The following is a 12,349-nucleotide window of genomic DNA, read 5'->3' on the forward strand; positions in this document are numbered from 1 at the left end:
TATGTTTCCCTGCCTTTCTGCTGTGTTTTTCTTTTTTGCCTTATTAACTAGAAAAGAGGGAGAAAAACAGAAGCTGGTAAGAGTGACTGTTTATACTATAGCTGCTATAATGTAAGTGACAACAGGAACTTACTTGTCTCGTGGACATTCCATAACATTAAAAGGTACTATTAATAGTTCAAAAGCATAACGTGTTATTCATTAATAAATGAAAAAAGTGCAATCACTGTGGTGTAAGAGGAATAAAACACTTGGAGGCATGCCGTTATAGGGAAATAATCCGCTTCGGTGTGGTAACAGTAACCCTGCTTTGCAATGAGCCGTATCACACCACCGTGTCATGGATCATGTTTCTATAACAGCACACAACCCTTCGGACCTTGTACTTGTACAGACCTACATTCCTCTCATAACTGCATACCTTTTCCAATTAGCCTCACTGTACTTTTTCATTTTTCCCCATCCAATTATTGACATCGTACAAAAATTAGAAGCAGTTAATTTATATAATTATGTCTTTTAACTGATTGACACTCATGAGCTGTGTATAATATGAACTAAAAAAAAAAAAAAAAGATTAGTTTTGATTTCAGGTTGCCTTTAAGGGAGAACCTGCTTCACTGCTCTCAGAACCCAATATTTCAAGCCTTTCCACTGAAAACAGATCATCTTTCTCATCGCTTCCAGGCCACTTGGAGAAAAAGATCCAGCCCATCCAGTTCATCTCCACTGATGGCACAGACAAAACATGCCTCGACTCCACCAGTGCAAACGAGCAGATACAAATTACTCACAGACTTCCACATCAAAGCAGGAGAATGTGGGAATGCAGGACTGCCAACACAAAAGCAGAAGGACCGGGGGCCAGAAAATGAGTCGAATACAGAAAGTTGGGTTGGTTGTATTTTCAGGTAGACAGATTGTTTTGTCTGTAGATCCAGTCTAAAATCCTCCGCACAACAAGCCTCACCTGTGGACATTTCCCACCAACTCAGTATCATACAATGGTAATAAAGCGCAGACAAAAATTTCCACCAAGGTGTGAGACTCTGACGCAAAGTTACATCATTAAAATATATATTTTATGGTCTGTCTGGAAGCCTGCGGCTGTTCATATATCTATTCTATCCATTCTAGGAAAAAATACACAAACACACACACACATACATCTCTGGCATTTCTTTTTAAATCTGTGTGATGTTTTCCCTCATCAACACAACTAGGGAGTGGGCGATATGACGGCAATGATATTGCAAACTCCGGTCACACCATGCTTTTCTATCATATTGTTGGAACCGGAAATGGATATTTCGGGAAGGAGTAATGAGATGTTAGTAAAAGGGCTGGGCAATATGACAGTATACTACTGATGTCATAATAAATGATGTCACAATACTCTTTTCTGAGATATTGCGAGTATTGTCAGTATTTTTATTAAAATTACAGTCTGACTAGAAGCAGCTAATTAGACATTACAATTTTGTGCTTAATTAAAGCTGAATAATATTAAAAACCACATTTATCCTCTTTAAAAATATTTTTGTATAACTTTTTTCACAGGTTATTTGAAATTCAATACTACTGTTTTACTGGCAATTTCTCATCAATCCAATACACTGTGATTATGTTGTATACTACAGACAGTATATTAGGGTTCGTAGACGTATCGTGTGACGATGGTCAGGTGTCCGCATACTTTGGGCCACATAGTGTATGTGTTTATTTTCCCTGCATCAAATTCAAAATACATATGTCATTACTAGCGCTTAAACAACAGAGGAAACATGAAGCTATGAAACAAAATATAAGCACTTCAAATTGTCTTATTTATAGCCAGAAACTAATCGTTAAAGGTTACGCATCACTTACCTTAATCGCTGTAATTGCTATTCAGTCATGTTAGTTTCTTATTTTGACCTTCATAAATAAGGAATTTCATGTAACTGGACCTGTACAAATTTTTATTCAATACCCCTGACATAGACTGTTAAGAACAAAAACCATAGGCTTTTTGTAAATGGCACTGTTGTTCTGGTACTTGGTGTCTGTTATCAAAGTAAATATCAAGACATTCATGAAAAAAATGTTTTCAAGTATCACAACTTGCAACTTTGTATTCTGTTCCAATAAACCACAAAATCAGGGTGGGGGAAAAAACCCCAGTTTGATTTATGAGACTTAATGGACAAAAATATGGACATCTATTACACAAGTCAACAATCTGGATGAGAGCGTCTGTGTACTCATTAATCTCAAACTTCCAATCTCACATAGTTCCACAGCCAAAGTGTAGCAGATCTTGTCGTGTTGTCTGTAAAGCGCTCCATCTGTGTGCTCAGACTGAACATGAATTGGAAATGCTGTCTGAAGCAAGGCTCCTGGCTATCTCGCTCTCTCCACTGGCATTCCTACTGAGAGCCATACACAGACAACGTGACTTACTGAAGAAACAAAGACCATCCCATTAGAAAAAAAAAAAAGCCTTTAGTGCCGATGTGCTGATGTGTTTCTGTCTTCATTAAACTTTCATTTAGATTCATTTGTCTCTTGGAACCTCGTCATCTTAAAAGCAAATGCAACAATAGACATTTAGACAAATGGACTTTGGCGTGTGATTACTGCTTTCAGAAGCCAGTATCTCCCTCAAACCAGCATGGTTATGGCTCTGAGGCTTTGTACTTTGGTGGATCTGAATGCTGTAAATGGCACTATATATTTAGTTTGTGTGTGTGTGTGTGTGTGTGTGTGTGTGTTTGCTTTTCTGTAATTCTGGTGCATTTGACAGTCCAGCTTGGAGGGGAATTTGAGAGACAACGTTACAGACAGTCATTATTTGGACATTTTAAAGACGCTCAAGACTGTGCGAAAAGTGAAGAGATGCTATGTGTTGCCTTACAGCATGATTTCTGTGAACACGTTTGGGAAACAGACTATTTCACAATCGCACCATTGAAAATAGTCACCATTTCACCATTGCAATGTCTCAGAAAAAGAGGAAGGCAGATATAAAAACACCCAGCAAGAGGCAATTACACTGGGGATATCTGTGCTAGGCAATCTGTTTCTGCTTTGTGCAAGCGCCCCTCGGTTCAAGCAATTGAATAGTTCAGGGCTACAGTCGGAAATGGCTACTTACGGATGACAATAATTCATCTGTGCTGGAGGCATTTTAACAACAGCAGACAGGAACGGATCTGCTGGGTCATGCTCAAAGGATCCAAAAGTGTGAAAAATGAAATGTCCTGTTTGTTGCTAGTCACATTATGGCTGAAGATTGGGAAAGTACTGTACTACAGTCATGCTGATTTGGACAGTTCAAGTCACCAATAAAAAGTGTGGAAGAACAACTCACTCAGCAGGGCCATATGCATACGCTTATAATTTTCAACTGATGTTGTACATATGAGATGATGAAACCCTGAGCAGTTAGACAGATATGGAGCTCACAGTTTTAATAAACTTTTGTTAAAATATTAAGTGTTTTGAGCGGTTAATTTATGCCAGTACAAGATTTGAACTCAGGTCATTAATATGCCTTTTACTGTATCATTAATACTATAAGAAAAAAGCCTGTGGTAAAGCCTGAGCTGTAAGCCATTTAGTGCAGCGTACATCTGACATGTATCTGATTTTATTGAATATTTGTGCACTATACCCTAGATCCTATGAAAGACCAAACATGCATATAAAGTTACAAAAGCTTTCAGGCTATTGGTGGATTTATGCCAAGCTGTGAGTTTAGAGGAATGCACATGGAGCCTACAGACATATGACAAATGAAAGTGACTCTGTTATGCTGTGAGGAACATTTTGGTGGTACAGTTTGGTTCCGCTGCCAAATCAATATAAAGTTCTTTTGACTGATCATCTTTATCCTATGAGGAAATATTTATATTCTGACGGGAGTGATTTCTTCCAGGATGAACCTGCCGTCATCCACAGGGCATGAGGATTTTTTTTGATGAGGATGAAAAGGATGTAAATCATATGCTATGACCTTTGCCGTGACCAGATCCCAACTCAGTTAAAGACATATGGGAGATTTTGGAGTGATGTTTTAGACAGTGCTCCTTACCACCATCATTAAACAACCAACTAAGGGAATATCTTTTGGAAGAAATGTGTTCATCCATCCAGTCCACTTCCAGAGACTTGTAGAATCCACTCCAAAGTGCAGTCTGGTAGCTTGTGGTGGCCAAACATCTTACTGTTCTTACTGAGCCATCTGTACATTGGGATTCCCACTCTCCTGCATGCCTTATTCTATGAAATATGAGCCTGGAGGAAAACTACACAAAGAGCGTCTCAATTATCCCTCCATCCTCTTTTCCCCCTCATTTCCATGGGTGAGGGGGAAAAAAAGAATATGACAGATAGCCTTTTCTCCATGCTAGGATTTGCTCCGACTTCAAACTCTCAAGTGTGCCATTGTTGGCTATCATTCTGCCCTGGCTCTGACTTCCTGTTCTGGGTTGTCATAGTGATAGGCGGAGTGCTGGAATCTGAAAAGAGCTTGTGCAGGCCATGTTCAGGCAGCTGGACTTTCTCTGACAAGCTCGCAGTCATGACTGTGAGACATCTCACCAACAGCCAGAGTGTGGCTGAACTCTCAGTCTTTTCACTATACAGTGCACTATTTTCTGAGCTTTACCATTTTTATCCATGTCTAAAAGCATACTGGAAAATATCCACTGCATTCATAAAATGCAATACAAAAGGATAGTGATGCAGGAACATGACACCCATAATGCACCAGTTTGGGACACAGAGATGGTTCCTATCTGTTTTTTCATTGCTTTGAATATTTCTATCACATTTCATGCTTTCAGTAACCACTTAAACTCTCGGAGCTCACGAATGGGTCCAGACATCCATTCCTCACACTAGTTACTACAAACACTTTCCTATTAGTTTCACTGTGGGACATACAAATAAGTGAGTAATAAACTTGGAATTTAAGGGGCTAACTAGATATTCTGGTTGTGAAATTTGGCAAAATAATCAACCTCTTGCTGTTTTTGTTTTCCTTTGTCCAGATGTTCTGTTTTAGATGCTTGGAGATGGACGTGTGCTGCTCCATGTATCCACTCTGCAAATGAAGCCCCGGGCTTTAAATACACCATCAAATGACTCAGTGCATGCTTATCAAAAGGGAGGAGACCAGAGAGATAAGAACACATGATCTCATAGAGTAACCGTAAACAACGACTCTCCCGTAAGGCGCAATGGATTCAAGAAAATCCAGCATGCTTTAAAATTTGGTATATCACAACACATAAACTCTAATCTAATTCGCGGCTATCTTGGTCAGTGTTGTTTCAGCTCCACAGCCATTAGCGGCCTGTGCTGCTTACACAGCTGGGACCTCGGCTCGGCTTGGACAGGAAATGTGCAAACAGTGCCATTGGCCATGCAAATTGGCGCTTTCGTTGTCTCTGCCATCTCAGATCCGCAGCTATATAAAAAATCCGACCCTTTGTCCAAAACACAAGTGCACTGAGCTGTTTTTTTTCACATAGCCATATTCAACAATAATCCAGGCCTGGAAATATATATTTAGTTCCTGGGTTTTTCCTTCAGTCAGGCCACGGAGCAAGAGAACTGCCAGACATTCTTATGCCACAGATGAGAAGGGATGAAGTTCACAATCTTTCATCTGTAAGACTGGAAAACTCCAAGATATAGGGCGTTTCTCATATCAATAATGTAATCATATATTTTGCTTCAAACCAGTAGATCAATAGATGAGCCCTGTTCACTCAGTACTGTCATAAACATCAAGAGCAATTATCTCTGAGTACGCAGCAGAGATAACAATCTATGTGATGCAGTTTGAAATGGTGCAGCCTGGTCCATGAGAACCCTTTTTATACGCTGTGTGTTCATGCAAAGTGCTCCAGAAAAGGAGAAACTTAAGTAAATAGAAAAGAGGTAGAGTAGGAGAGGGGGGCGGGGGACAGCAAGCCTGGAGTCTGAAAAGTTAGTTCTGTCTTAAACACTTCCAGATGTGGTACATACATGAGAGAGGAGTGAAAACGAGAGTGGTGCCCGTTCTTGTGAACGAACAATCCAAATGAAAAACTGCAGCAAGGACGTTGCTGTAAGTGGAATCGGTTCCCATGGCAACGTATAATAAAAATCTCCGGCATTAATAAAATCTCAAAGACCTTGGTCAAAGCAATAGCAATGTCAGAACAGCTTGTGAGTGTTTTGGAAGTGAATGCTGCTTAAATGTAATGAATGTCATTTCCTGGAAGAGTCTGACTCAGTAGTGCTGATTCATGTGAAAACTGTTTCTAGAAGTTTCTGCTTTACTTTATGGAGCACAATTGATAAGCAAAATGGATGTCCATTGATCACAATGGAAGGTGTGTGTATGTGTGTGTTCAGCACTTTACTGACTAAGCCCAGCTAAAAGCATTGATTTTTGCATGCTGTTTGCAGATGGACCTAAGGTGACTGTAGCCAGAATGTGAAAGTGTGCGAGACCTGCACTCTATGTGCCAAAAAGTACTTTGAGATAAACTACTGCACAAGATCTGACAAAAATCCCTCAAATACTTCCAGGATCTAAGCGGCTTCAGGGACTCCAGGCCAGCTTGCTGATTTGTTATGTTATAATATACATCATTGAGTTCACCTCATGGTCTAACCACCTTCACATATACACACTAACACGGAAAATCTGGGATTGTTTTCTTTCCTTGTACAGGAAAGTAAGCTTGTGTAGCCTAAGATGGAAACAAAGCACTATTGTATGCCTGAGAAATCCATGCAGGAAAAAAAACAAACAAAAAAAAAAACACTGACACATGTTAATTGCAGTATGCCATGTGGGGAGATGGGAAGTGGACCTACAGCTGGAAATGAGCAAGTCTGCACAAGTCTATGTGAAGAGAGTGAGACCTGTCATCAGTGCAGGGTTACCTTTCAAGTTTCTTTAAAAGCCGTCCACAAGGAGTATACGTTTCTACATATATACTCACCTACCATATAGGTGCACTTTGTAGATATATAATTAGTGACTGTAGCCCATCTGCTGCACTATGTATTTCTTCTTAGTCTTTTGGCTAAGATCAAGCATGGTATCTGTTCTTAAGCTCTGGGTTACTGATCAGAAAGTCAGGAGTTCAAGCCCTAGCATCACCAAGCTGCCACTGATGGGCCCTTGAGCAAGGCCCTTAACCCTATCTGCTGGGGTACTGTATCACGGCTGACCCTGCACTCAGACTCAAACTCTGATATACAAAGAAAGAATTTTAATGTACTGTAATGCATATGTGACAAATAAAGGCTTATTAGCCCTCGTGGATATCATCACTGGAATGCCATTTTCTGGACACTGGGATCGTAGTGTGTGTTGTGAGAGTTTAAGTGTATCAAATTGGTTGGGCTAACCGCATAGGTCTACAGTTTTTCTTGTACACGCCTTCATCACTGTCAGTTTCCCAACACAATGCTATTTTTGGATGGAGTTTTTTTTTTAGCTGGGGGACTCTTTCAACCCAGAAGTGATGCTGCATCACACAGCACACAGTACCATCTCTGCTGTCCTGAGAATGATCCACCGTCCTTATAACACCACCCTTAGGAACATTGGTGATGCCTTTCCATTGAAGGATGGGAAACATGGGCGAACTGAAAAACTGTGCTGAACAGATTGGGCATGGTCAGTGATTGTATGTGGTGTAAGTGCATCTATAGGTTAACCATCATTATTATTTGCATAAAGTGAAGCTGAGTGTGGCTCACCGTTTGCGTTTTTCCCACATATGAGATGTTCGTAGGGTTGCAGGACCCCCCAGAGTTCGGCGTCATTATTAACAACTCCGTCCAGAGCCTCGGCAGTGATGCGGCCCCCTGTGGCCGGGGCGTCCGCGCACGCACCGTGTTGCCGCTCGGCCATCAGCACGCGCGTGCCCACCTCCTCCACGAGTGCCTCGACGCACGCGCTCAGGCCGATCGCCGCGTACTCGTGCACGCGCACCGAGACACGAGTGTCCACCATCCAGCGGAAGAAGCGGCCCACGGACAGCGTGAGGCCGCAACGCGCCGACTTGCCCTTGCGCATCAGTTCTCCGGTGCTCATGTCGTACATGGAGATGGCCCGAACCGTAGCCGCCACGCAGTGCTCCGCCAGCGCCCAGCTCAGCACCAGCCGGATAGCGCTCTGCACCTCGAAGCGCGTGCATCGACAGTGCATGACACTCAGCCGCTGCGCCTCGCGAGCTATGCGGATCAGCGCGCGGCGCATCAGCACCGACAGCCTGCGCACGGCCTCTCCAGAGAACACCGCGCTCTCCCCGGCCACCCCGCACAGCACCTTCCCAACGTCCTCCTCCGTCCACGGGAACTCCTCGAGCTCCGGTAAGCGCGGGCACTTAGAGAAGATGTCCTCAGGGTCCTCGTTGAGGGCCGTGTTCACTGTATCCCAGCTGTTGTTCCGGCTGTTCATGGAGCCAGAAAAGTACCACCAGTTGCCGCGGTGCGGAGCGCTCGTCAGTGCCTGAGAGTTGGACCTGCAGGAGGACAGACTGAGAGATTTACACGAGTCCCCGGCTCCGTAGCCCGAGTCCAGAGTCAGCTCCTCTAAAGTCTTCATGGCTGAACTGCTTCCTACTGCCATGGCCGCGCGCGCTAACTAGAGAAAGCAGTGAAAACTCTTCAGCCGAGCTGGTTGAACTGGTTCTCGCGAAACTCTTACATTCGCGTATCGCTGTTGAAGTGGAGTAATGTCGCACTTAACACGACTTTATAGTGCTAATGGAGCGACGTTCTAAACCAAACAGCACTATTCTACTTGTTTACATGTCAAACTCGTCGGTTTACTTTTCCGCACAGAGAAAGTGGCGTCTCAGGATCCTGACTCTTAAACCCGATCAAAACAAGATTTATGTCATCATTGTCTCCATTACAAATAAGGATAGAAACCTGTGACATTTCTCATCACACGCGACACACCTCCTCTCATCCCCAACTCCTGACCTGTACTGAAGTGCACGCGCGTGAGAGAGACTGAGTGAGCAAAGCGCGAGCTGGGACTCGACCAATCAGATTACGAATCTAGATTACGTCACCAGCCAGACCAAGTGTATTCTTTCTCTTCTTCTTCTTCTTTTTCTTGTTGTTGTTGTTGTTGTTGTTGTTCTTCCTCTTCTCCTTTTTCTTGTTGTTGTTGTTCTTCTTCTTCTTCTTCTTCTTCTTCTTCTTCTTCTTGGAAAAGTTTTACAGTCGCGCCTGGGTGTAATCTAATCAAATCAGCACGAGCGTTTTCACCCACTATCACCGATCGCATTCATTTGCATGCAAACACACTGCTTCATTACAGAGGACCCCCCCTAGTCTGCCTTTAGGTCCCATTGTATAGTATACACGCGCTTTATTTCTTGTTACAGCACATCATGCAATTATAATGTGACCACTGAAAAAGCTTGCACTGAATTACACTACATCTTATAACCTGCAAGTGAAATGAAATGACTCATTTGAAATCAATGATAAAAATGATGATGCTGGTGATGGTGATGATGATATCAAATGATATAATATTTCACAGTGTTTCATAGAGAAATGCTTGTTTTTTTGTTGTAATATCTATCCCCTTATTCAAGGTAGCTGCAAACCTTGTTTAAACACAGGCCTACATCATTGTTTATACTGTATATCATTAATACAAAAGTTGCTCATTCATAAAAGAATGGTGACAAAAGAAATTTTGAGGACTCTATGCCTTTGAAAACTTGAGGTTATGGTGATACATGTGTAGCAGAGATGTGTCCAAAACCTTTAATCACATTTCCATTATATTAATGTCGAAAATTCCATAAAATAACATTTATACCACAGTGTTGTTGAATAGTTGATTTGGATTAGTCAGACCCTCTGACAGTACTGTTGGCTATAATTAAAATCACAGGTTTATATTAATACACTCATTCTAATATATTATTGTTTCTATAGTAACTCATTCACAGGGACTTCTACATAATTTAAGGCTAATAATAAATTTTAAAAAAAAAACTTTATATTTAACAAAGACAAAACCTCTATATACTGTATGTGTTGATGTCGTGAAGCTTTCTGTTAGAAGCTGTTTGTTTAAGATTTATGCCTTATAGCAGTCCCACCATAGGAACATCATTAAGACAGAAGACAAACAAACAGAAGGATGAGATCACAGTCACTTTATGGCTTCTCTGTAACATGACAAGGTGTGTTTTTTTGTCTTATTAAGTTCAAGAGATATTGAAAAGATTCTGGTGAGGAAATGTCTGTTTATAGTTGCTAAAAGCAAGTGATAACAGGAACTAACTTGTTTCACGGATGTTCCATATCATTAAATACAATTATAAGAATATTTAAAAAAATTTTTAAAAAATATATTAAAAAAAAGGATAACATTGTTCAATAATAAATAGAAAATTGTAATCAGTGGCAACTTGCTGTGGTATAAGAGCAATAAAATACTTGGGATGTGCAGTTATGGGAAAATAATAAACTTTTATTCCTCATGTGGGTTATTTTTCTGTTTTTCCATAATTATTTGATTAACAAATACATTATATTTCTGTTTACTCATGGTCTCTTGATGATCTTGTGGCTGTCCTTAATGTTTTTCTGGGTCACAATGTACATTTGCCCTTGCTCATGTTTGATGTTTTTCTCTTATTCTAGCCTTGGGGATTATCTATACTGTCTGCACACACACACGCATCGGTATAAAAAGTCGACTACGTCCAGCTAATGTTTAGACTACAGAGTTCCCAGGCTGTTTTTGTGCCTGCACCCATGAAAGAAGAAGAAGAATAGATGTAGGGCTTCTTCACATTCTAAGTCTCATAGTGTATTCATTAGAAAAAGAGAAAAAAATCACACATTTATCTTGGCAGCTGTAACAGGATATTCTCTCAGTGTAGCAGGTTGAGGAGAATTTAATTCCTATGAAATGAGAAAATGTACTCATTGTTTTTACTAGAAAGAGTATGTACCACTACACGGTGGCACTATTGATTTTACTGGGTTGGCATGTTATGTGTATAATTACCTGAGAGAGAGAGAGAGAGAGAGAGAGAGAGTGAGAGAGAGAGAGAGAGAGAGAGAGAGAGAGCACCCTGTTTTGAACTGTCAAGACACGCAAGAGTACTCTCAATTTGCATGTAAAGTTCATTTGTAATTACATAGGTATTAGATTCATTTAAAGTTGGATCCATGTTTTCTTTTATACAGAAGAAGAGCCAGACCAGTTGCAAGGAAGAACAAAAACTGGCAACTGACACGGACATGCCCTAACTAGCTGTGAGTTTTTATTTCACAGCCAGAGCCAGAGTAAGCATGGGCGGGTCTCACTGTAGTCCAATCCAACCATTACACTATGTCTTATGTGTTACATCAAATTCATTACACATCAGCATATGGAATGAGAGAGCAGACTGACTGTACACACACACACACACACACACACACACACACACAGTCCCATCAAACAGAAGGATGAGATCACAGTCACTCTCACCTCCACTGTTTTACAAAAAAAAGTTTACTACTTCTGGAGGTCTATGAGGAATGCAGGTGTGTTGTCATGTTTAAATGGTGTTAATTCAGTTTAACACATTTTGTTTGGCAATATAGCTGTTACAGAGTGTATAGGTCTGACAGAGAAAATGTGACCTCAAAGAAAAACACAAACATAGGCACGAGAAGCCCTCGAATGTTTCCTGAAAAACAAACAAACCATGTGCGAAACTGGAACTGAAATGACTGCATGTGTTTAATCATCAAGGATATCACCTGATTTTCAGCTGTCACGTCATTTCATGAAGACGGCATGATAGAATATAGCAATTTCATAAGAGATTTTTCTGCCAGTAATATTAATTACAAATAGTTAAAATAGCTTCATTAAAAATATACTGTATTTTCAAGTGAATTAAAATGTTTTTAATTATGTTTATTATTTTTAGTATATTTCTACACTTAATGCTGCTGCACTGCTACAGTACTCAGTAGTTACTGTCCATGTTCTGTGTATTTATTTTCCTGCACTCATCTCACACTTGTGTATTTGCACTTTATGTAGTCTTGTGCACTGTAATGTGTTGCACCATGGTCCAGGAGAAATGACATTTCGTTCAAAGGTACAGCCATAACATTGATCCCATATGATCAGCCATAACATAAAACCCACTGAAAGGTGAAGTGAATAACGTTGATTATTTATTTTAATTGAACAGTCAGTTCTCGAAGTTGATGTGCTGGAAGCAGGAAAAATGGGCAAGTATGAAGATCTGAGCAACTTTGACAAGAGCCAAATTGTGATGGCTAGACGACTGGGTCAGAGCATCTCCAAAAC

The 12,349-nt window shown here is 40.8% G+C and overlaps 1 protein-coding gene across 1 annotated transcript in view; it reads right to left on the minus strand.

Annotated features, from left to right (window-relative positions):
• abtb2b (ankyrin repeat and BTB (POZ) domain containing 2b) overlaps positions 1-9,382 on the minus strand; it is a 53,547-nt gene extending 44,165 nt beyond the window's left edge. The window contains exon 1 of the mRNA XM_053641331.1: positions 7,753-9,382. Coding sequence (XP_053497306.1) covers positions 7,753-8,626 — 874 coding nt within the window. The 5' untranslated portion in view covers positions 8,627-9,382. The remainder of the gene's footprint in view (positions 1-7,752) is intronic.
• Positions 9,383-12,349: the final 2,967 nt, after the last annotated feature.

Source organism: Ictalurus furcatus, chromosome 14 (genome assembly GCF_023375685.1).
Source record: "Ictalurus furcatus strain D&B chromosome 14, Billie_1.0, whole genome shotgun sequence".
Lineage (NCBI taxonomy): Eukaryota > Metazoa > Chordata > Actinopteri > Siluriformes > Ictaluridae > Ictalurus > Ictalurus furcatus.